The sequence below is a fragment of the Ictalurus punctatus genome, chromosome 9 (assembly GCF_001660625.3).
Source record: "Ictalurus punctatus breed USDA103 chromosome 9, Coco_2.0, whole genome shotgun sequence".
Taxonomy (NCBI): Eukaryota; Metazoa; Chordata; class Actinopteri; order Siluriformes; family Ictaluridae; genus Ictalurus; species Ictalurus punctatus.
In genome coordinates this window covers 25,682,138-25,705,000 of record NC_030424.2, presented here as the reverse complement: position 1 = coordinate 25,705,000, position 22,863 = coordinate 25,682,138, and the positions used below count along the sequence as shown (strand labels likewise).

Below are 22,863 nucleotides of genomic sequence, written 5' to 3'. Positions count from 1 at the left end.
GCCATTTACATCTATAGCTGTCTAGAGAAATAGCAAATAATTTATAGATAGCAAATCGTTTCATCCTTAGTGACGTCACATAACTGGACGACAGAAAACATTTTGCAGCATACTGTTACAGGAAAATATTCAGTGACGGGTGGTTATTTCTTAATGAACGACATGTTATAGCCCTATAATAAACAGATGTTTTATAGGGACGGAATAGGAATACTTCATTCGGATTGAAGAGAGCAACGATCCGTGGCCAAAGTCACAAAGATTCACACTTTTCCCTCATTCTGATGAACGTTAATTAAAGCTGTCGTCCTGCATGTGTGTGATTTTATGCATTGCGCCACTGCAACATGATTGGCCAACTGGATAACTGCACAAATGGGCAGGTTTACAGGTGTTCCTATTAAAGTGGACACTGAGTGTAGAAGGTCATTGCGGATACATCCCGGCTGACTGACAGGGAACTCTGTGTGTGTGTGTGTGTGTGTGTGTGTGTGTGTGTGTGTGTGTGTGTGTGTGTGTGTTACTGGACTTCAACACCTAGAACATGAAAAACTGAAACATGTAGGTGAGTGTGTGGAAGAGCTGGATCACTTCTCAATAAATCAGCTTGTCATTTCCTCAGTAGCTACACTTCCTTTCTCTCTCTCACACACACACACACACACACCCACACACACACACACACAGGCACCACTTCCTATTTTTACTCACAGTTTCAATAGTAGTGTGTAGTAGTGTGTGTGTGTGTGTGTGTGTGTGTGTGTGTGTTTGGAACCTTCTGCCAGTTTCTTTCAAATCTTTCTCCATTTCTAAATCCATCTACTTCCTTTATAACATGACAAAAAAAAAAAACTTCACATGTCATGAGCATGGGGCGGAGCTATTTCATGACATTACCATAACAACAACTTAATGAACTCGAGTTGATGGATTACGAAGCTGGGATTTGTCTTGCAGCCAGCGCTACTGTCAGAGTAATTATCTGATTGGTCAGATTATTCATTCTATTATTTACTGAATTCTTTATTAATAACTAATTGAATAAATAATAAATGAATCATCCGACCAACCAGATTCAAGGATCTAGGGTATGAATACATTGTATTGCTGCTCTATAGTACAGACGTTCTCTCTCGCTTTGTAGCTCTCTCTCAGTGTCGGTTGTGTTGCGGCGCTAAATCAGACGGTTATGTTCAGGTCAGTAACAGCGTCATCAGCAAAGCCCGAAACGCTATAAAAAGCACAGCTAGAGAATTGTATGTGGATCCGTTTACACCCAGCACAAACACACCAGGAACCCCATCTGCAGCTTGAAATCCGAAAGCTAAGCAGCGTGAGCCCCAACAGATGAGAAAATGAACTATTTCTAGTAAAAAATAATCTATCATTTTTATTACACTTGCCAAATTAGCAAAATCATTCCGTCTTTAAGGATTCTTCTGTAATTGACTTGAGGTTATAAGGTTCACTATGAAATATTCCCACTATAATAATTGTAAAACCCAATATCACAGTTTTCACCTTCGACTTAAGATAATGTAGAACTAACGTTTTTATAGATTTGCTCTTTAAAAAAGAAGTAACTTACTTCAAGGGATGCACAGAACCCGTTCAGTTTCTGAGATATCAACGCCATTTTAAAATGTTATTATGATATTGGAAACGATGAGAACAGGTCGGTTATTGTGATAAGAAGATACACTCATTGAGCACTTATTAGGAACACCTGTACGTGAAATTATCTAAAACATCCAGTGAGGCGCAGCTCTGTGGACTGAAATGCCTTGGTGATGAGAGAGGTCAGTGGAGAATGGCCAGGCTCGTTCGAACTGGCAGAATGGCTACAGGAACTCGGATAATCACTCTGTACAATTGTGGTGAGCAGAAAAGCATCTCAGGATGCACAGCATGTCGAACCCTGCGGCGGATGGGCTACAACAGCAGAAGACCACGTCGGGTTCCACTTCTGTCAGCCAAGAACAGAAAGCTGAGGATGCAGTGGGGACAGGCTCGGCAAAACTGGACAGATGAAGACTGGAAAAACGTAGCCTGGTCTGATGAACCTCGATTTGTGCTGAGGTACACAGATGGTAGGGTCAGAATTTGGCATCAACAGAATGAATCCATTCACCCAGTCTGCCTTGTGACATCAGTCCAGGCTGGTGGAGGTGGTGTAATGGTGTGGGGAATGTTTTCTTTTCACACTTTGACCCTGTTAATACCATCAATCATCGCTTAAATTCCACAGCCTATGTGAGTATCGTTGCTGATCATGTGCATTCCTTCATGGCCTCAATTTACCATCTTCTAATACCTACTTCCCGCATGATAACGCACCATGTTACAAAGCAAAAGCCGTCTCAAACCGGTTTCATGAACATGACAACGAGATCAGTGTTCTTCACTGGCCTTCCCAGTCAACACCTTTGGGACGGGCTAGAACGGGAGATTCGCAGCATGAACGTGCACCTGAAAAATCGTGCGTGATGCAATCAAGTCAACAGCGACCTGATTCTCAAAGGAATGTTTCCAACATCTTGTGGAGTCCATGCCACGAGATGGCATGAGAATTGCTCTCTCGTTATACGTATAAGTAAAAGAATCAAGACGCTTTGGCTCAGTGAAGCTCCAGCCAGGGATTACAGTTAATAAATAAATAAATAAATAAATAAATAACGAGGGGGGGGGAAACCCTGCATCAGATCGTTTAGCTGATGATTTAGGAAGCAGGGTCCGTTCCAAAGACTTGAGCTTGAACAAGGCCAAGGTGCTCTGCTAACCAAGCAACAGATAATGATGATGATAATAATAATAATAATAATAATAATAATAATAATAGTATTACAGCTGGAGTAGACACAGGTGAAAACTGTAACGTGCTGCTTTCCTTGTGAACGTTTTTTTTTTCCTCAGTGAGTAAGTGATGCACTCGTTTACCCGAACACGGCGAATCGTTTCCCTCACGTTTCCCAGAGACACTACCGAGAGCAAATAGAGGCGCTTAACCGGTATTAGCACAGTCTTCCTAATAAAGTGCCAGTGAGTGTATTTCAACCCTGCATCCTTTACACATTCCGATTCAAATGTGCCAACATTGCTAATATGAAATTCTCAGCAGACAGGGAGGAAAAAAAAAACAAAACGATTTTTAATACATATTACAGATAAACTCTACCGTGTCAGTGGACAAGACGGCTACTTTTCCCCCAGATGTATAAGAAAACAGCAAGGCAAAATTCCAGTCTGACCAGTCTTACTTAATGATAACCAGATCCTCCATTTTTTTCACTGACCAGAGAGACTTCAGTCTTACTTTCCTGGTTTCCAAGGCATCTAGAAGCTGGACTCCCAAGTGGTGCAATAAAAAAGTTTTCACCCTATTATAAGGAAACTGCCAGTTGGAATCCTGAATGTGACACAGGAGGCCGGAGAGGAAAATTGGGGTGAATTTAGTCACACTCCCAGTCAATCACAGCCGATCATGGGCACGCGTGAGGGCATGTACGTGGAAGAGGGCAGAAAGCGGGTGGGAACTAAAGCAGGTGTAAGGAAGTAAATGATCAGCACAAATAACATCATTTCTACACTTTAAAGATTTGATCAGGTCAACCATAATAACACTTTTCAAGAAATGTTCAGTGCGTGATTAGTGAGCTTTAGTATAGCAAGATATAAGAGAAAACGACACACTACTTTGGTCCTGTACACAAACTGTTAACTGTAAGTAACCTAAAATAACACTGATCCAGAGAGCTCCTCACACATCATGTATAAAAGACCAAACATGCAGACATATACGGCAAATCTGTGCTGAAATTCTATTCCCGCTCGACTCAATTCGTGACTGCATCACTAACTACTACCTTTCTTGGTAAGATTTTTTTTTAAAACAGCACTCTCAGAATCCCACACAGTGTAACACATTAAACCAGAACATTACACAAACATAACTACGAACTATGAGCTCACGCAGGGTCAAAGACACAGCGACACACACACACACACACACACACACACACACACACACACACACTTTAGATGATCAAAGATTAATTTGGGTTTAAAATAGAGCACTGGATACAAAAATTCAGACACACACACACACTTGTCAGCCCCATACTTGTGAGGACCTGCCACTGACTTAATTATGAATGCAGATAATAAATGCTACGCTACACCTAAATCTAAATCCAACAATAATCTCAGTAACCAAAAGAAAACATTTTGAATCACGTAGGTTTTTTTTTTTTTTTTTGGCGTTTTTTTTTTTTTTTTTTTTATAAGGACCAGCCAAATGTCCCCACTAGGTCAAAAGTCAAAATAAGATATTCCTTGTGGGGATATTTTTTCCACATTAAGATATAAACACATGCCTAAACACACACACACACACACACACACACACACACACACACACACACAGATTTTAGTTCTTAACAATTAGGACACAGTTTCCAGAAATAGACCTACACATAAACACACACATATTTTCGACAGTAAATCCGCTTTGGCATTATCCACACACACACACACACACACACACACACACACACACACACACACACACACACACACACACACTCCACAACAAACAATCCCCAAACATCCTGACATTTCAGTAAATCTAGAATTTCATCAAAGCATGAAGCAGTGAAAAACACCGCAAACAATAAAGCAGATCAATTGTTTCAAAAGTTGCAGAACTGTACCTGCTCTGATGAAAGTGGAGCAAAACTGTCTCACAGCTTTCGGAGTGACCTTCATGGATTCAGGAGCTCTAGTCTGTCTCTCGGCCTGCCCCCCCCCCCCCCCCCCCCTCTCGCTCTCTCTCTCTCTCTCTCTCTCCTAACTCTCCAGAAGTCCCTCCCTCTTCTCTCTTTCCTCTTTCTAAACCTGTACTTCATTTTTATCTTGAAATATCCCTCGATTAATCCACGTCACCTCCAATTTCATCTTCACATCCCCCTTTTCTTCTTCCAGTTTAAGGATCTTTCTCTCTCAGACAGAGAGAGAGAGAGAGAGAGAGAGAGAGAGAGAGAGAGAGAGAGAGAGAAAGAGAGAGAGAGAGGACCTTCCATTGACATAATTATTCATATATAAAATATGAAAATCTAAATCTAACCCTAATCACAGTAACCGGAAGGAAATATTTTACCTTTATCAGGTCAAAACAGTCAGATTTTCATATCCTTGTGGGGACTCCCAATACACACACACACACACACACACACACAACCACACACACACACATTCACACACACTAGTTTTCCTATCTTATCGAGGACCATCATAAACATACTGATAGACAACTTGAAGGAGACCTGAATTTGGACACTAACCTATAATTATGAGGACATTTAGTCCCTTTTAGTCCTTATCTATCACACACACACACACACACACACACACACACACACACACACCACACCATACACACCTCTTCTCCCTTACTCACAGAAATACAGGTTTTCATAACCTAGTTCCTGAACATCTATCCGTCTTACCACACACACACACACACACACGCACACACATACACACACACACACTTTTCTCCCTGTACTATGGAAACACACTCATTAAGACACCATACTGCTTTCCTAAACAAACAACACTGACGATACACATGATATCAGGGTTGGGCAGAATATTTTATAAACGCATGGAGATAAGTTCATCTGATAAACATGCCCTCATCCAAACAAGACTTAACCTGAATTTAAAAAGGGACACTGAAGTCCAAAGGTCTGAGATCAACCTGAAACCTTATTTTCTTTAATGTGTAACTGGAAGTAACCAGAACGCTTTGAATAACTGAAAACGATAAAATAAATGGTCAATATCCTGACTATTCAGTTTGAACTATTTTTAAGTCACAAAAATAAATCTAGGCCACTATTTACATACAACAGGTCATATTCCCTTGAGTCTGATCCGTTCCACTCGTGCATGCTGTTCAGACGGCACGCTGATGGATTTGATGTAATAACATCAGGATTCAACAAAAACTTGCGGAGTCCATGCCAGCTCGAGTGCACGCTGCCAATAAAGTAAATACGGGCAAACCAAGCACTAAGACATCCTAAAATCCATGCATATATTTCTATTGTTCTACTTCTCACTCAAGTTATTGCTGACGATATACACTGTACTGAAATAAATGTATTAAACTATCAAAGAATGCAAAACAGAAGCATTTTCACCAGAGATTTCTGGACCCCACTGATCAGCCATAACATTAAAACCACCTGCTTAATATTGTGTAGGTCCTCCTTGTGCCACCAAAACAGCTCTGACTCATCGAGGCATGGGCTCCACATGACCTCTGAAGGTGTGCTGTGGTATCTGGCACCAAGACATTAGCAGCAGATCCTTTAAGTCCTGTTAAGGTGCGAGGAGGGGCCTCTATGGATCAGACTTGTTAGTCCAGAACATCCCACAGATGCTTGATCAGATTGAGATCTGGGGAATTTGGAGGTCGAGTCAACACCTTGAACTCTTTGTCATGTTCCTCAAACTGTTCCAGAACAATTTCTGTTACCACGTTACCAGGATGGTCTGCAACAATGTTTAGGTCGGACTCTGCTGCCACAATTCTGTGGCAAGTACTGTGGTATTGCGTTCAATCAAAACTTCTGACCTCCGACTAGAAAAAACCAAAGAAAACGCCTTCCTCAACTCAGAATTCCTACTCGGAATTCAGTGAGTTCACCAAGTAAACAAAATAGCACTTCTTTACTTTAAATGAGTTATACTGTATATACAAGTATTTGCTTTGGATCAATCAGCATACACACATATATGCTTGTTAAATCTTTAACGCTTTGCTGTTTTGTGTTTTGAGGAGGTAAATATACAGTGCCTTCCACTAATATTAGCACCCTTGATAAATATGATAAATAGGCTGTGAAAAATTGTCTTTATTGTTTAACCTTTTGTTCAATTTTTTTTTAAAATCAACCTGGAATTGGACGTGTGTCTATATCGTCTCAGCGCACGGTGAAGAGGATGGTTCGAGTGGCCAAGGATCACAGCTGGAGAATTGCAGAAGTTAGTTGTGTCGTGGGGTCAGAAAGTCTCCAAAACTACAATCCGAAGTCACCTACATCACCACAAGTTGTTTGGAAGGGTTTCAAGATAAAAGCCTCTACTCTCATCCAAAAACTAACTCGAGCGTCTTCAGTTTGTCAGACACTACTGGAACTTCAAATGGGATCGGGGTCTATGGTCAGATGAAACCTGAACAGAGCTTTTTGGTAATAAACACCAGAGGTGGTTTTGGAGCACACAGAGAGGGAGCCATATGGAAAAGTACCTCATATCCACGGTTAAATATGGTGGAGCCTCTTTAATGTTTTGGGGCTGTTTTTCTGCCAGAGGACCTGGACATTTTGTTAGGATACATGACATCATGGACTCTCAAATATCAACAGATATTAAATGAAAACCTGAATGCCTCTGCCAGAAAGCTTCAAATGGGCCGTGGTTGGATCTTCCAGCAGGATGATGATCCAAAACATTAAAATCACACAAAAATGGTTTCTGACCACAAAATCAAGGTCCTGCCATGACCATCCCAGTCCCCTGACCTAAACCCCATAGAAAACCTGTGGGGTGAACTGAAGAGGAGAGTCCACCAGCATGGATCGGGAGAGATTCTGTATGGAGGAACGCTCTCAGATCCCTCGCCATGTATTCTCCAACCTCATCAGGCATTACAGGAGAAGACTCAGAGCTGTGATCTTGGCAAAGGGAGCTAGCACAAGGTATTGACTAAAAGAGTGCCAATAATTGTTGCACACATATTTAACAAAGATATTTTTCTATTGATAAACCTGTGTTGTGTTTGCAGTTGTTTGATATCCATGAGAGCAGAGTATTTTTGTGAATATTTTGAACAAAAGATCAAAAGGTTCAACAATAAAGACAATTTTTCACAGGCTTCTTTGCTCATTTTTACCAAGGGTGCCAATATTAGTGGAGGGCACTGTACATCATTCATCAGTTATCTGGATAGCTTATTGCTAACAAAAGACCAACATAGGGTCGTCTGTGTTCCCAATTTGAGGTCAAAAATAACGAAATTCCATGTTCCGACTTCCCATCATGATGACAAATGACATCACAGCCCTGACCTAATAACCAAGAGATGAAAAGGTCACGAGCAATTCGTACGCCGCGTGACGTGTTATTTTTGCATGACAAGATGTTCCTCACAACTGTCCAGGTGCTCGTCTACACCGCCGGTCAGACTCATAACACTCGAGGAGGTAAAGAAGAGCGGCGTGCTTGCACACAGTGACTCCACAGTCCTCTGCTAGAGATATAATCATTATTGAAAGGAGTCATGCACCATGCTGAGAGATGTGTCCTTTTCACTATTACTCAGTTGCTAGCGATGCTAAAGATCACTGCTCTTAACTGAAGAGCTAAAATTAGATCAGAAACGTTACATGTCCAAGGCTTTTGAGTTATACCAGAAATCATGTTCGGAAATAAACAGGCATTAATTACTAACTTATATATGGTTAATAATCATAGTCGTGTGGATAAAATGAAAGCTCTCTTGATGAACTTAATAAAGGTCAACCAGCATATGCTGAGTCATGCCCAGTTACCATTTGCTTGCTTTTTTTTCTTTTGATGTTTTTTTTATTTTATATAAGATCCCAAGCACTAATTATCAGGAACTATACTAATTCTCAATTCTGATTGGTCAGAAAATATGGATGAATTTTCTACAACACCAGCTCTGACTGTCGTTCTGGCTATAATTCGAATCGCAGGTTTATATCAACGCGCTCGTTCTGATACGTTACGGTTTCTATAGCAACAGCTCTCATGCAGGGACGTACACGGCGGACGCTCTACATGAACACGTTAACAATGAAACGCGTATAAACTGAGCTGCGGTAACGCTTTCTGTACGCGTTTATTTACCGTTCATGAAAAACAGCAGTGTCGGCGTTTCGAGGTTTCGAGAGCAGGTTACACTTTCTGGTTCCTCAGTCACATGACAAGATGCATTTTTTTTTTTTGTCGTAAAAACTTCAAGAAAGAGAACAGAAAGAGAGGCTGGTGAGGGAATGACTGTTTACAGCTGCTGTAACATAAGTGATAACAGGAATGAAATGGTTTCATGGGCATTCCATAACATTCAATTGAACTACCTGTGTAGTTCTTTAATGAATAAAAAGAGTACTTGTTCGTAACTTCCTGTGAGCAAGAACAGATTTCGGGACATGCTGCTATTGAAAAATAATCAACTTCAGGTTGGTAACAGTATACAGTATGTATATAGGAAATGTAGGCTGGCTAATGATTACCCAGAAATATAGCAGTGTTTCATTTATATATATATATATAAATGAAATATATATATATATATATATATATAATATTTTTTTATATTTGAAATAAAATTTTCTATTACAATAAAATATTTTTAAAATTATATATTATAATTGATATATATTTAATCTGTATTTTTTTTGATTAAGTACAAAAATGTAGCATTAAATCAGCTCCTTTTTGTATTTATTTAAAATATTAAACAAATATATTTATTTCAAATAATTGAATTTTTTTTTTTTAAATGAATACAAATGTGTCACAATAAAAGTGTATCGTGAAATCATGTATCATGATATCAATAAAGGTGCGATGTGACGTAATGAATCATGATATCAATATTACGGTGGTGCTTGAAAGTTTGTGAACCCTTTTGAATATTCTAGATATCTGCATAAATACTTTAAGTCCTAAAAGTAGACCAAGAGAACCCAATTAAGCAAATTAGACGGAAATATATACTTGGTCATTTATTTATTGAGGAAAATGATCCAATGTTACATATCTCTGAGTGGCAAAAGTATGTGAACGTCTAGGATTAGCAATTAATTTGAAGGTGAAATTAGAGTCGGGTGTTTTCAATCGATAGGATGACGATCAGGTGCGAGTGAGCGTTCTGTTTTATTTGAAGAACAGGAATCTATCAAAGTCTGAGCGTCACAGCACATGTTTGTGGAAGTGGATCGCTGCATGAACAAAGGAGATTTCTGAGGATCTCAGAGAAAGAGTTGTTGATGCTCATCAGGCTGGAAAAGGACACAAAACTATCTCTAAAGAGTTTGGACTCCACCGATCCACAGTCAAGACTGATCGTTTACAAATGGAGGAAATTCCCCAAGAGACTGCGACCGACAAAGATCACTCCAAGAGCAAGGCGTGTAACAGTCCACGGGGTCACAAAGGAACCCGGGGTAACTTCTAAGCAACTAAAGGCCTCAGTCACATTGGCTAGTGTTAATGTTCATGAGTCCACAATCAGGAGAACACTGAACAGCAATGGCATACATGGCAGGGTTGCAAGGACAAAGCCACTGCTCTCCAAAAAAGCACATTGCTGCCTTTCTGCTCTAGCACATGTGGAACGCCACACAGATGTGTGCAATAAGCCGATCGCAGCTGTGTTTTTCTCACTCGCATGAGTTTAGACCCAAATGTGAGTTACGCAGAAACAGGAAGCGGACTAAACAATGGACTGCAATTATAGCTCGGTCCGTTATAATAGACACAACACGCTGAGGGGGCAAAAGACCGCAAGGCATTTACTGACTCACTGATTATCCACACATTCAAACAGCACCCTGAGATTGTTTAGCATTATAAACACACACTCACACACACACACGTACACACGTACATACTGTACGTACACACTCACTCTCATTTCCACTCCTTCCTGTTTTTCCTTTGTAAACTCAGGTTGTCGTATCGCTTTGTTTTCTCTGCACGTGTGCTGAAATATTTCACCAATTTGCAGACTTATCTTCGAGACAATCATTCCCATACAGCAGTTCCCATGAAAATAAACCAAAAAAAAAAAAAACAAAGCCGAGCAGAGCAGATCTCCATACATAAGCACTTACAGTGATACGGACATGCTGTCAGGCTGATCAGGACGATAAGCAGAACAGGTTTGAGAGTGTGACGATTTGCATGTGTGTAGAAGCTTAGAGCAGTTATGCAGCATGTGTGTGTGTGTGTGTGTGTGTGTGTGAGGAAAAGAGTCAAAGCAGGACTACATACTGCAAATGAAGGATATAAAAGAAGCCATTACATACCGCTACAGTGTTTATCCGTTTGCGCGCGCGCGTGTGTGTGTGTCCCACTATCCCACTTTTCCAAATATTGTAATCCCGCCCCGCCCACTCTCCATCCACCACGCCCACTTTTGAAGCTCGATGGCCACAGGTGAACAACTGAAACCTGAAAAAAACTGATTATCATCCCACCCTTCTGATCTTCCCCCTTTCTCCCTTACACTTTTTCTTTCTTTCGCTCAGCCCTCTGATCCTCTCCTCTCTATCTATGTACCTTTTCCTCAGAGAGAGAGAGAGAGAGAGAGAGAGAGAGAGACAGATAAAAACAGTAAAAGATATTAATACACCAATACTGACCTTCTGCATGGCAGTGCTCAGATCTCTACACAAATCTTGGATGTTTTTAAAGCCTGTATACCCTGTCAACTCTGTGTACTGGTACCTGTAAATACACACACACACACACACACACACACATGAATTGCACGAAAAATCAAAAAAGGCCAAATAGTAACAGAGAGCACATAATAAACAGAAAATAAAATAGAAAAGAAATATAAAGATGTATATTTGCGTTTACTGGAACACAGCATCGCACTTGGTTAATATGGATAATATATTGGATAATAGGCGTTGTGTCTGTATGTGTCATCATTTTTACACTTAAGTCTGTGTGTGCTGTATATACTGTGAAATATGCACAAATTACATACTCCCCATGACTGTATATACTGCTCTATCTGCACACACTGTTCGGTCATGCATATCGTACAACCTGAACAAAAACCCAGCCATCCCATTTTCTATACCACAGGGGGAGCCTGGAGCCTATCCCAGGGAACTGGGGGCACACACTTTCACACACCCACTCACACACTACAGACAATTTAATGATAATGAGTCTTTAATGATCACGTATACATTACAGCACAGTGAAATTCTTTTCTTCGTATTCCCCAGCATGTCAGGAAGTTGGGGTCAGAGTGCAGGGTCAGCCATGATACAGCGCCCCCTAGAGCAGAGAGGGTTAAGGGACTTGCTCAAGGGTCCAAGATTGGGTTTGAACCCCCGACGTTCCGATCAGTAACCCAGAGCCTGGCAGTGCTGGGGCTTGAACCACCGATCTTCGAATCAGTAACCCAGAGCTTTAACTGCTAAGCCACCCCGCCCCCGCCCCACAGACAATTTAGAGATGGCAATCAGCCTGCAATGCGTGTCTTTGGACTGGGGAGGAAACCGGAGTGCCCCCGGGGGAAACCTCCGAAGCACGGGGAGAACATACAAACTCCGTGCACACGGGGCGGAGGCGGGAGTCGAATCCCCGAATCCTGGAGGTACAAGGCAAACGTGCTAACCGCTAAACCACTGCGCTCCCTCTCAAGTGATCCTGACAGTGGCATGGTTGTTGGTGCCAGACGGGGTGGTATGAGTGTTTAGAAATATCTGGTCTCTAGAGTTTACACAGGATGGTGCGACAAACAAAAAACATCCAATGAGAGTCAGTTCTGAGGACAGAAACGGTCAGACTGGTTTGCGCTGACAGGAAAGCTACGCTAACTCAAATACAGTCACTCTTTACATCCGTGGTGATGAGAAAAGCATCTCACATGACACACGATGTCAAACCTTGAGGTCCAATTCTGCCCTGGTTAATTCTAACGCGTGTCAGTTTGAGCAACAGCCTACCTAAATTCCTTGTAAACATTAAAAAAAAACAAACCCTGACTCTGATTTAGAGCTTTTGTTGCAAACCGCACACACCGACTGTACTTCTGTACCAGTGAGAGAAAACCAAAGCACACCAAACCAGTTTTACATCTATTTCACTGATGTCTGAAACCTACTGCCTCGCTTCGCTGTATTACAATAACCTGAACGACTCGCACATGAGGGAATGTTATCAACCGTCTGATCTCACTCGTCCACCAGTTTTCAGGCTCTTTAGAAGGGGGAAAAAAAAAACAGCCTTGGTCAATCACACTGTGGGTTTCAGTATATGAGGAGTTCTGTATTACGATTAGAACGCACACACGATGAGGAAGCATGGAAGCTGAACATGAGCGATGTTGTTTTTAGGATGCGCGTGTTGACTTCCCCAAACGACTCGAAAGAATGTAACACCTACGCCACGTCAAGCGACAAGTGGCTACTCGCCAGATGAAGGGAAGAAGAGACAATGAGGAGTGGATTTTTAAAATAGCAAGCACAAATATGAAACTGATTTCCTTGTGCATTTGGACATGAGTTTGCTACGCAGAGCCCTGTTTTAAATGCGTCAAATGAAACAGAATGGTTTAAAATGATTCAGACACGAAGTCTGTTTTCAGGTCGATTTGCCCCGGGGCTATGACGAGGGCACGTCAACAAGGCATGTTAAACAAAACGGTACTGAAAGAGGGCAAAATACTCATTCATGACTGACCAACGATTTGGCTAAGCTAGTATATAGCGTTTAAGTCTTCAATGCAGACTATGTCATTTAGAATGAAAGGGAAAACAAGGCAGAAACATCTGGAGTATTTTCCCCAGATGTGATGGTTGATGGGTTAGAAGACTAAACAAAACAAAACAAAAAAAAACGACTCTGTATTCACAATCAACTCGCCACACTGGAAAAGGTCAAGGTTATTAACTCAGATCTGTGAAAATTTCGACTTCTGATGTTATGAATACAAACAAAATAAGCTGTAATACATGAGGTCGCCGTCTCCTCACCAATCTGAATCAAAACGCAACATTTACAGCGCTGTATTTTTGTTGTATTTGCTGATTTCTTCTGTTTTTGTGTCGATCTCGTACTAAATTGTTTCATACATTCATTAACACTAAATCCAAGATGAAACAAAGGTAACGCGAGTGAACAAAAAATACCGTTTTTAAATGAGAATGTTATTGATTGAAGCAAAAATGTTATCCAATACCAACTGGGCCTGCGTGAAAATGTATTTGCGCCCGTAGTTACTAATTCCCCAAATCTATGAAACTGCGTTCATAATGTGGTTCTCAGCTGGACTAGACACAACCAGGTCTGATTACTGCAAACCCTGTTCAATCACATCAACACTTAAATAGAACTTTTACAGCAGCATGACGTTGGTGAAAATGTTTTACGCAGTAACACACTATGCCAAAGATGAAAGAAATTCCAGAAACGATGAGGAAGAAGGGGATTGTAATACATCAGTCTGGGAAGGGTTACAAAGCTATTTCAAAGGATCTGGGACTCTGAAGAACCACAGCGAGAGCCGTTATCTCCAAATGGAAAAACTCAGCACAGCAACGGGCAGCGGTAGCTTAATGGTTAAGACGTCGGACTCCTGATCGGAAGGTTGTGCGTTCAAATGAGCAAGGCCTTTAACCCTCAACTGTCTAAATGAGATCAATGTAAGTCGCTCTGGATAAGGGCGTGCACCAAATGCTATAATGTCAACGTAACGTAGTGAACCTTCTCAGAAGTGTCCGACCTTCCAAAATTCCTCCAGCAGCACAGCGACTACACATCCAGGAAGTCACAAAAGAGCCAAGGACAACATGAAAGGACCTACAGGCCTCTCTTGAATCAATAAAGGTCACTGTTCATGACTCCACTATCAGAAAGACACTCGGGGAAAATGGCCTCCATGGAAGAGTGGCGAGGTGAAAACCACTCACTGCTAACTTTGCCAAAACACACCTTGATGATCCACAAACCTAATATTTATTCTATCCAGTACTCAAATCTGATTGGTCAGAAGCTTTGCATTATTTAGCTCTCACATTCTTGGTAATACGCTTTCCATTTTCTAAGTAAAATGACAGGCTGCGCTTTGTGTGTGTGAGTGTGTGTGTGTGTGTGTGTAGTACCCGTTGAGCAGAGAATACAGGGCTTTGGCGGCAACAGTGAGTTCCAGTACCAGCTGCAGTTCCTGATTGGGCACCTTCGTGGCTCTGTGCCCGTCGTATGTGTTGACACGCCATCGACTCTGAACACTCATCTGCAGCGAGTGAGCCACAGCACGCACCTTCTCTGCTACACTGTACAGGCTCTCCCCAGCCAGACCATACGTCTGTAAAAAGTGCAAATGATGTTCAGTTTACAACCGCTGGTCACATTACAATTAACATATACAGTGCTCTGAAAAAGTATTCGCCCCCATCCCGACTTCTTTCTGAACTAGGCTCGTCTAGGCCTGATTACTGCAAACCCTGTTCAATCAAATCAACACTTAAATAGAACTTTTTCAACAGCTTGACGTTGGTTAAAAGGTCTTACGCAGTGACACGCTACGCCAAAATGAAAAGAAATTCCAGAAACGATGAGGAAGAAGGTGATTGTAATACATCAGTCTGCGAAGGGTTACGAAGCTATTTCAAAGGCTCTGGGACTCCAAAGAACCACAGTGAGAGCCGTTATCTCCAAATCTCACAGTAGTGAACCCACTGCTGCCACGTGATTGGCTGATTGGACACGTAACACGTAAAACAGGACTAATGATTATCCAAAGTAATTAACGATAACGACAGGAAATAATCCAAGCTTCTTGCTGATGAGTCGAGGGTTATGGGACTTGCAGTGACTCTCGGGAGATCACGGGATGTCATCTAACAACCTTCTATTCACTAGCTAAGAACCTTATCCACTGAGTTACCACAGCCATGATTTTACTCTGGTTTCATGTTGAAGCTGTCTGTCTGTCTGTCTGTCTCTTTCTCTCGCGCGTGCTCTCTCTGATTAGATGTGTGAGCTCAAATTCAGACTCTGTTAAGAACACTTACTCATTCGTGCCTAAATAAAGAGTTGACAATTCACCGCCTAAAATAGAAAAAAATGCTTGCTGCTTTCCCAGACATTTATCTCACACACACACTCCAAACCCAAACATGGTTTTGGGATTTTTTATTTTTTTTACTTTATGCAGTAAGGTCCGTAAGTATTCGGACAGTGACACAATTTTTGTCATTCTGCCTCTGTACCAGGCCTTTTGGTGTCGCTGAGCTCCCCAGTGCGTTCCTGCTTTTTAAGAATATACCGAATTGTCGATTTGGCCGCTCCTAACGTTTCGGCTATCCCTCTGATAGGTCTGGGGTGTTTTTTTCAGCCTAATGGTGGTCTCCTTCTCTTGCATTGACACCTCCTTGAACCACACACAAGAGTTTCCATGAACAGCGACCAAATGCAAGTTAACACTCGGAACCAATTCCAGATTCCTTCGTCTGTCATGAAATAACGAGGAAACAGCCCACACCCGGCCATGAAACGGCTTATCGGTCAACTGTCCGATTACTTTTGAGCCGGTGAAAATGGAGGGAGTGTAAAAATGGCTTTAATTCCTAAACGCACTATGTCTGTTGTAGCGCTTGAATTAACGCTGAAAGTCTACACTTCAATCCCATCTTGAATGCTTCATTTCGAATCCATTGTGGTGGTGTACAGAGGCAAAATGATGAAGACTGTGTCACTGTCCAAATACTTAAGGACCCGACTGTACATCACGTACACATCGGTGTGCAGTATTTAGTAAAATCACGACATCAGTCCACGTGTGCTTGTTCTGTTCTCAGGGAGGTTTCTGGAGGTAGAAATATCAGCAGTGACCTTGCAAACACAATGCACATGTAAATGGAATCAAACACACACACACACACACACACACACAGCAGTGGTAGTGAGACGTACCAGGGTGCAGAGTTTCTCCACGGCGTCCAGGATGAGCTCCTGGTGTCCGATCTTGTGCACTCCGAGCTGTTCGAGCTGCTGTGGAGATAACTGCAGCAGATCCACACCACACAATCGCCACTGTTCAAATGTATACTGCTGCACAGACGGATCCAGACCTACACACACACACACACACACACACACACACACACACACACACGATCTGCGATGAAAACATTTCAGAAATGAATCATGCTTTCGAGAATTTGTGTTTCACCATGATTTGGTCGACGCACAAATCAGAACCTGTAACTTTTTAGTCGAGTTTTTAACGGAAAAATAGGCAGAAATACACAATTATGTGTTAAATCTGTTTATTAAGATGTAAATAAGTAAATAAACACGTTATTTAATAGTGTGTGCTGTATTTAACGGTGTGGTCCTGGTTAATGAATACCTAATTGACAGATTCGAACAGTTAGCCGGTGATGCTCATGCTGAAGACTTGAAACACCTCACTGACTAGTTACAATTAAACGTGTTTACATGCAGTGTAATAATCCGTTAATAACCCGATAGATCAATCAGAACAAAAGATGTCCGCGTAAACTCGTCGTTGAGCGTCGAGTTAACATTTTGAGGCCAATCTGAATGAAATTTCTATCCTTATGAATACAAAAACACTGAAGTATAACGGTCACGGTAACATCTGTGTCCATTTGCTTTGATTCTCGGAATGAGTGTGTGTGCATTCCGCCCATGTGTGTTCGAGTCATGATACACTCACTTAACCTTTTTTTTTTTTCCTCAGATAACGTAATACCACAGATGTTGCCTTGGTTATATTATTTACAGTGATGTTGTAGATTGTTGTTTTAATTGAGAATCAGATAAATAAGCACAAGACGTATTCATTGTTTCTCGAAGACCTCGTAATAATTCCACACTGGTGATGACGTGACTGCGGCGCTGAAGTTTAACGTCGGCGAGCGTTTTACGTCCTCGCGTGTTTTTCATCATCGAATCGCGATCGGTTCGTGGCATCGGTCATATTGAGAGACTACCGATCGAGTCGTGTGATAGGATGTGATTGGTGGACGATCGATCGGAGCGTCCCTAGAAATGAAAAATAACAGTGGAGTCGAATGATCATCGAAGTCAGACGCAGGGAGTGATTCACTTCAGTAATGCTCAGCTTATTGTTCACCAGAAATTCAGTGAGAAAGAAAAAAAAAAAAGAATGGAGGTGGTGATTCAGGGGGGTAAAAGCTATTATAAGTCTTTTATTTCTCGTGTTATTCCCAGACGATGGTCTTTAATGTCGGTAACGTTACGTCGATGGGAAACTGGTGCGTTTTGTTATTTCAACATGAAACGCGTCTTTACTCCTGATTGAAATTTAAATGCTGAACGACTTTACGGGTAAATGGTCTGCATTTATATAGCGCCTTTTTAACCTTTAGACTGCGTCTCATTCACACACACTCACGCAACAATTACAGTAGAGCTTGCCATGCAAGGTGCTAGCCTGCCATTGGGAGCAACTTGGGGTTCACTTCGGCATGGGAATGTAAACATGCAAAGACAATGTCACTTCTGGGTCGAGAAACATATCCAGCCAACAGACACTGGGACTGGACTTCCATATTGGTATATTTGAGGTCATGAAAAACTCTGTACGAGCGTGTTAGAAATCAAATGCTGCCTATTTTGGGTATTATTCAGAAGCAGGAATTTATTTTTTTTCTCCTTCCGATTTGGTCATTGCCAAATTTCCACCATGTCCACTATTAACTTCTTCATACAAACTGAATACAGTGACTATACATCGTGTTTCTTGCTCTGAAAAGCTCGAGTGTGCAGCATTTAAAAGACCGTTGTATTACTAGAACCAGTACAGAAGTGTGTTTACGTCACAGTACTGTACTACACAGAAGTACAGAAAGCCAATCAGATTGTAGCTTCTGAAGCTTCTGATCAGAAAAGTGTACAAAAGATATTAGGAGCCGAACTGCTGCATCCCACCCAGAGAGCAGAGCCAAGTATACAACTCCCAAGTATGCACTCCCAAGTATACAACTCCCAAGTATGTACTCCCAAGTATGCACTCCCAAGTATGCAACTCCCAAGTATGCACTCCCAAGTATACACTCCCAAGTATGCACTCCCAAGTATGCACTCCCAAGTATACAACTCCCAAGTATGCACTCCCAAGTATGCACTCCCAAGTATACAACTCCCAAGTATGTACTCCCAAGTATGCAACTCCCAAGTATGCACTCCCAAGTATGCACTCCCAAGTATACAACTCCCAAGTATGCACTCCCAAGTATGCACTCCCAAGTATGCACTCCCAAGTATGCAACTCCCAAGTATGCACTCCCAAGTATGCACTCCCAAGTATGCAACTCCCAAGTATGCACTCCCAAGTATACAACTCCCAAGTATGCACTCCCTAGTATACAACTCCCAAGTATGCACTCCCAAGTATACAACTCCGAAGTATGCACCCCCAAAAATGCACCCAAGTATGCACACCCAGGTATGCACCCCCAAGTATGCACTCCTATGTATGCAACTCCCAAGTATAAAACTCCCAAGTATGCACCCCCAAGTATGCACACCCAGGTATGCACCCCCAAGTATGCACTCTCAAGTATGCAACTACCAAGTATGCAACTACCAATTATACAACTCTAAAGTATGCACCCCCAAGTATGCACTCCTAAGTATGCACTCCTCAGTATACAACTACCAGCTCCCAGACATCCAGTCTATACAAGGCTCGAAATTGCGACCATTTTGGTCGCATATGCTCCCGAAATTTGATCTATGCGACCTTAAAATATAATCGGCAGCATTCGTGCAAGTGCAAATAATTGTTGTGGTGCGACTTGTTTTCATTTCTCTACAAAATGTTCGCTAATTGAATTAAACCGAAGTGCTTGAGTGCATGAGCTGCTGAATACGTGAGTCGAAAGATTTCAGAACGTCCCGGTGAGAACTGACTGCGGTTATAATTGTTCTTTTTCCCCTTTATAGGAAAATAATCGACTTCGGGATGTTAGACCGTAACTCTGCTTCGTGCTGACGAAACGATATCTTATCGTTTGCGATAAACCGGTAGAAATTCTCCCCGCAATAAGAGTCAGTCTTCCCGCGATGATAACGATAAAGCCTTGTTGATGACGCATTTCTGTGTGCGACGCTCTGCGACCCGTCCGCAGCTCACGTGCAGAGCGAAAACAAAAATGTCGGAAGGCGGACGTGAAGCCGAGGAGCAGGATGCAAACTTTGGCGCTCATTAATGAAGAATTTCCGGTCCATAAGTATTGGGACAGCGGCACCGTTTTGTTCATTTTGCCTCTGTACATCAATACAATGGATTTGAAATGAAGCAATCAAGATGTGATTTGAAGTGTAGACTTTCAGCTTTAATTCAAGGCTTTTAACAAAAATGCTGCGTTAACTGTTTAGAAATTACCGCCATTTATTTGAACAGAATCCCTCCATTTGTACAGGCTCAAAAGTAATTAGACAAACTAACAATTGTAAATATTAGGATACTTGGATGCAAATCCTTTGCAGTCAATACCTGAAATCTGGAACTAATGAACATCACCAAATACTGAGTTTCCCCAGTTGAGATACTTTGCCAGGCCTTTAATACAGCCGCCTTCAGGTACTGCTCGTCTGTGGGTCTTTCTGCCTTCCGTTTTGTCTTCAGTAAGTGAAATGCATTCTCAGTTGAGTTGAGGTCAGGTGACTGACTCGGCCTTTTAAGAACATTCATTTCTTTCCTTTAAGAAGCTCTTGGGTCGCATTTGTGGTTTGTTTTGCGTCATTATCCATCTGTTCTGTGAAGCGACATCCTAACAGTTTTGCAGCATTTGACTGAATCCGAGCAGAAAGTATAGTTCTATACACTTCAGAATTCCTTCTGTTACTTCTATCAGCAGTCACATCATCAATAAACACCAGTGATCCGGTTCCATTAGCAGCCACACATGCCCATGCCATGACACTGCCTCCACATATTTGACAGATGATGTGGTATGCTTTGGATCATGAGTCCTTCCTTTCGTTCTCCATACTCTTCTCTTCCCATCATTCTGGTACAAGTCAATCTGTCCAAAGAGTCTTGTTCCAGAACTGGTCAGGCTTTTTTAGAGTTTTTAATTTTTTATTTTTTTTTAGCAAAGTCTAATCTGGCCTTTCTGTTCTCGAGTGTTACCACTGGTTTGCATCTTGAGGTAAATCATTTGTATTTACCTTCATGAAGGTGTCTCTTGATTGTAGACGTTAACAATAATACGCCTACATCCTCCAGAGTGTTCTTGACTTGGCTAGATGTTGCGAAGGGTTATATCTTCACCAAGGAAATAAACCTGCCATCATCCATTTTAGTTGTCTTCCGTGGCCTTGCAGGCCTTTCGGTGTCGATGAGCTCAACAGTGCCTTCCTTCTTTTTAAGAACGGACCACGCTGTTGATTTGGCCTCTCCTAAAATACCTGCTATCTCTCTGATATGTCTGCTTTGGGGTTTTGTTTTTTCTTCAGCCTAACGATGGCCTCCTTCACTTGCATCGACACCTCTTCGGGCCGCACATCGAGAGTTCCCATGAACAGCTACTAAATGCAAATTCGGTGCTTGGAAACAACTCCAGACCTTTTATCTAGTTAATTTGTCAGGAAGACGCCCACACCTCGCCATGAAAAACGTCTGTCATTCATTAAATGGTTAAATGCAATGTTTTTGTTAAATCCCTTGAATTAAAGCTGAACGTCTACACTTCAATCGTCTTCATCCTGGCAAAATTATGAAAATCGTGTCGCTCTCGAAATAATTATGGACCCGACCGTATTTACTCTCTAGGTTGTTTTAAGGAGTTTTCACACAAATAAGCATGGAAATGAAAAGCGTTTTTATTACTGGTATTATTATTATTAGTAGTAGCAGTAGTAGTGATATTGTTATTATAATGATCCAGGAGTAACAATGTGCTTCGCCTTGTAAACATGGAGGGAAAATAGGACTGTCTTTGGGTCACTATACTACATTAATGAGACACATTTCAATAAATGAACCAGAGCATGTCAACAGGGGATGTAAACCTTTGAGCTTCCCATTAAATATAACTGCTGACTTAGACTCAGCTGCTGTAATATTTATGCTGTATGATGCAACGCAGAAATATACTCGTTTCTTTCTGTTTTATAGTACATAAACTATATCGAGACCATTTTTTGCCACCCAGGAAAAAAAGAAAAGTGTTGTGCACTCCTCTGTGCATAGTTATAATAAAGCACCATAACACAGGCATAATATTATCATGTGTCCTAGAGTATAATCAGACTTCTAGTCACATTCTTGTAGGTGCAGTTCACTGAAAGTAGTTTGGGCCAGTTGATACTCGCAGTGAGTGTAGAGCCTGCGGCCAACTCCCAACTGTGTGTGTGTGTGTGTGTGTGTGAGTGTGTGTGTGAGTGAGTGTGTGTGTGTGTGTTTCGTAAACAGAGAAAGGAAATGATATAAGGTACTAGGTATTTTCTGACTAGGTTTTGCACTGTGTGTGTGTGTGTGTGTGTGTGTGTGTGTGTTTACACTGAGTTACATGATCACACACCCGTTCACTTCCTCATTCCTGTTCTCCGCCATCCCGGGGGATTGAGCTCTGGTTCTCTTTTATTTTTCCCCCCCGACTCACACACACACAGTATGAGCTATACACAAAGTCACCTGTGTGGAAATAATAAAGCCGGAGTTTACCTCTGAGCCAGGCGCTGACTCTCTCGGTGCTCCAGGACGTTATAGGCTCCATGAGCGGAGTCTGAGGAGCGTTTAATCCCGTCCCAAAGCCGGAGTGCTGAACAGGACTTCACCCGTCTAACCACGGCAGAGGAAAAAAAAAAAAAAAAAAATGGTTCCTACGATGAACCACGCCCACATCCAGGTAAACCACGCCTACTTTCAGGTAAGCTGTCCAGAAGAGCCAATAGCATGCGGCGCGAGAACGCTTAGATCTCGTCCATTTTTAAACGTTTGTTTACTCAGCGCTATATTCAACTCTATTCAGAATCTGAATTCATCAGTATAAAGCTCAGCTTCTCTAATCCTAA

At 41.7% G+C, this 22,863-nt stretch overlaps 1 protein-coding gene across 1 annotated transcript in view; it reads right to left on the bottom strand.

The window, feature by feature from the left end:
* cnksr1 (connector enhancer of kinase suppressor of Ras 1) overlaps positions 1-22,657 on the bottom strand; it is a 50,409-nt gene extending 27,752 nt beyond the window's left edge. The window contains exons 1-4 of the mRNA XM_017476276.2: positions 22,514-22,657; positions 16,762-16,919; positions 14,949-15,151; positions 11,463-11,547 (exon numbers count right to left, since the gene is read on the bottom strand). Coding sequence (XP_017331765.1) covers positions 11,463-11,547; positions 14,949-15,151; positions 16,762-16,919; positions 22,514-22,565 — 498 coding nt within the window. The 5' untranslated portion in view covers positions 22,566-22,657. The remainder of the gene's footprint in view (positions 1-11,462; positions 11,548-14,948; positions 15,152-16,761; positions 16,920-22,513) is intronic.
* Between the last annotated feature and the right edge of the window lie 206 nt (positions 22,658-22,863).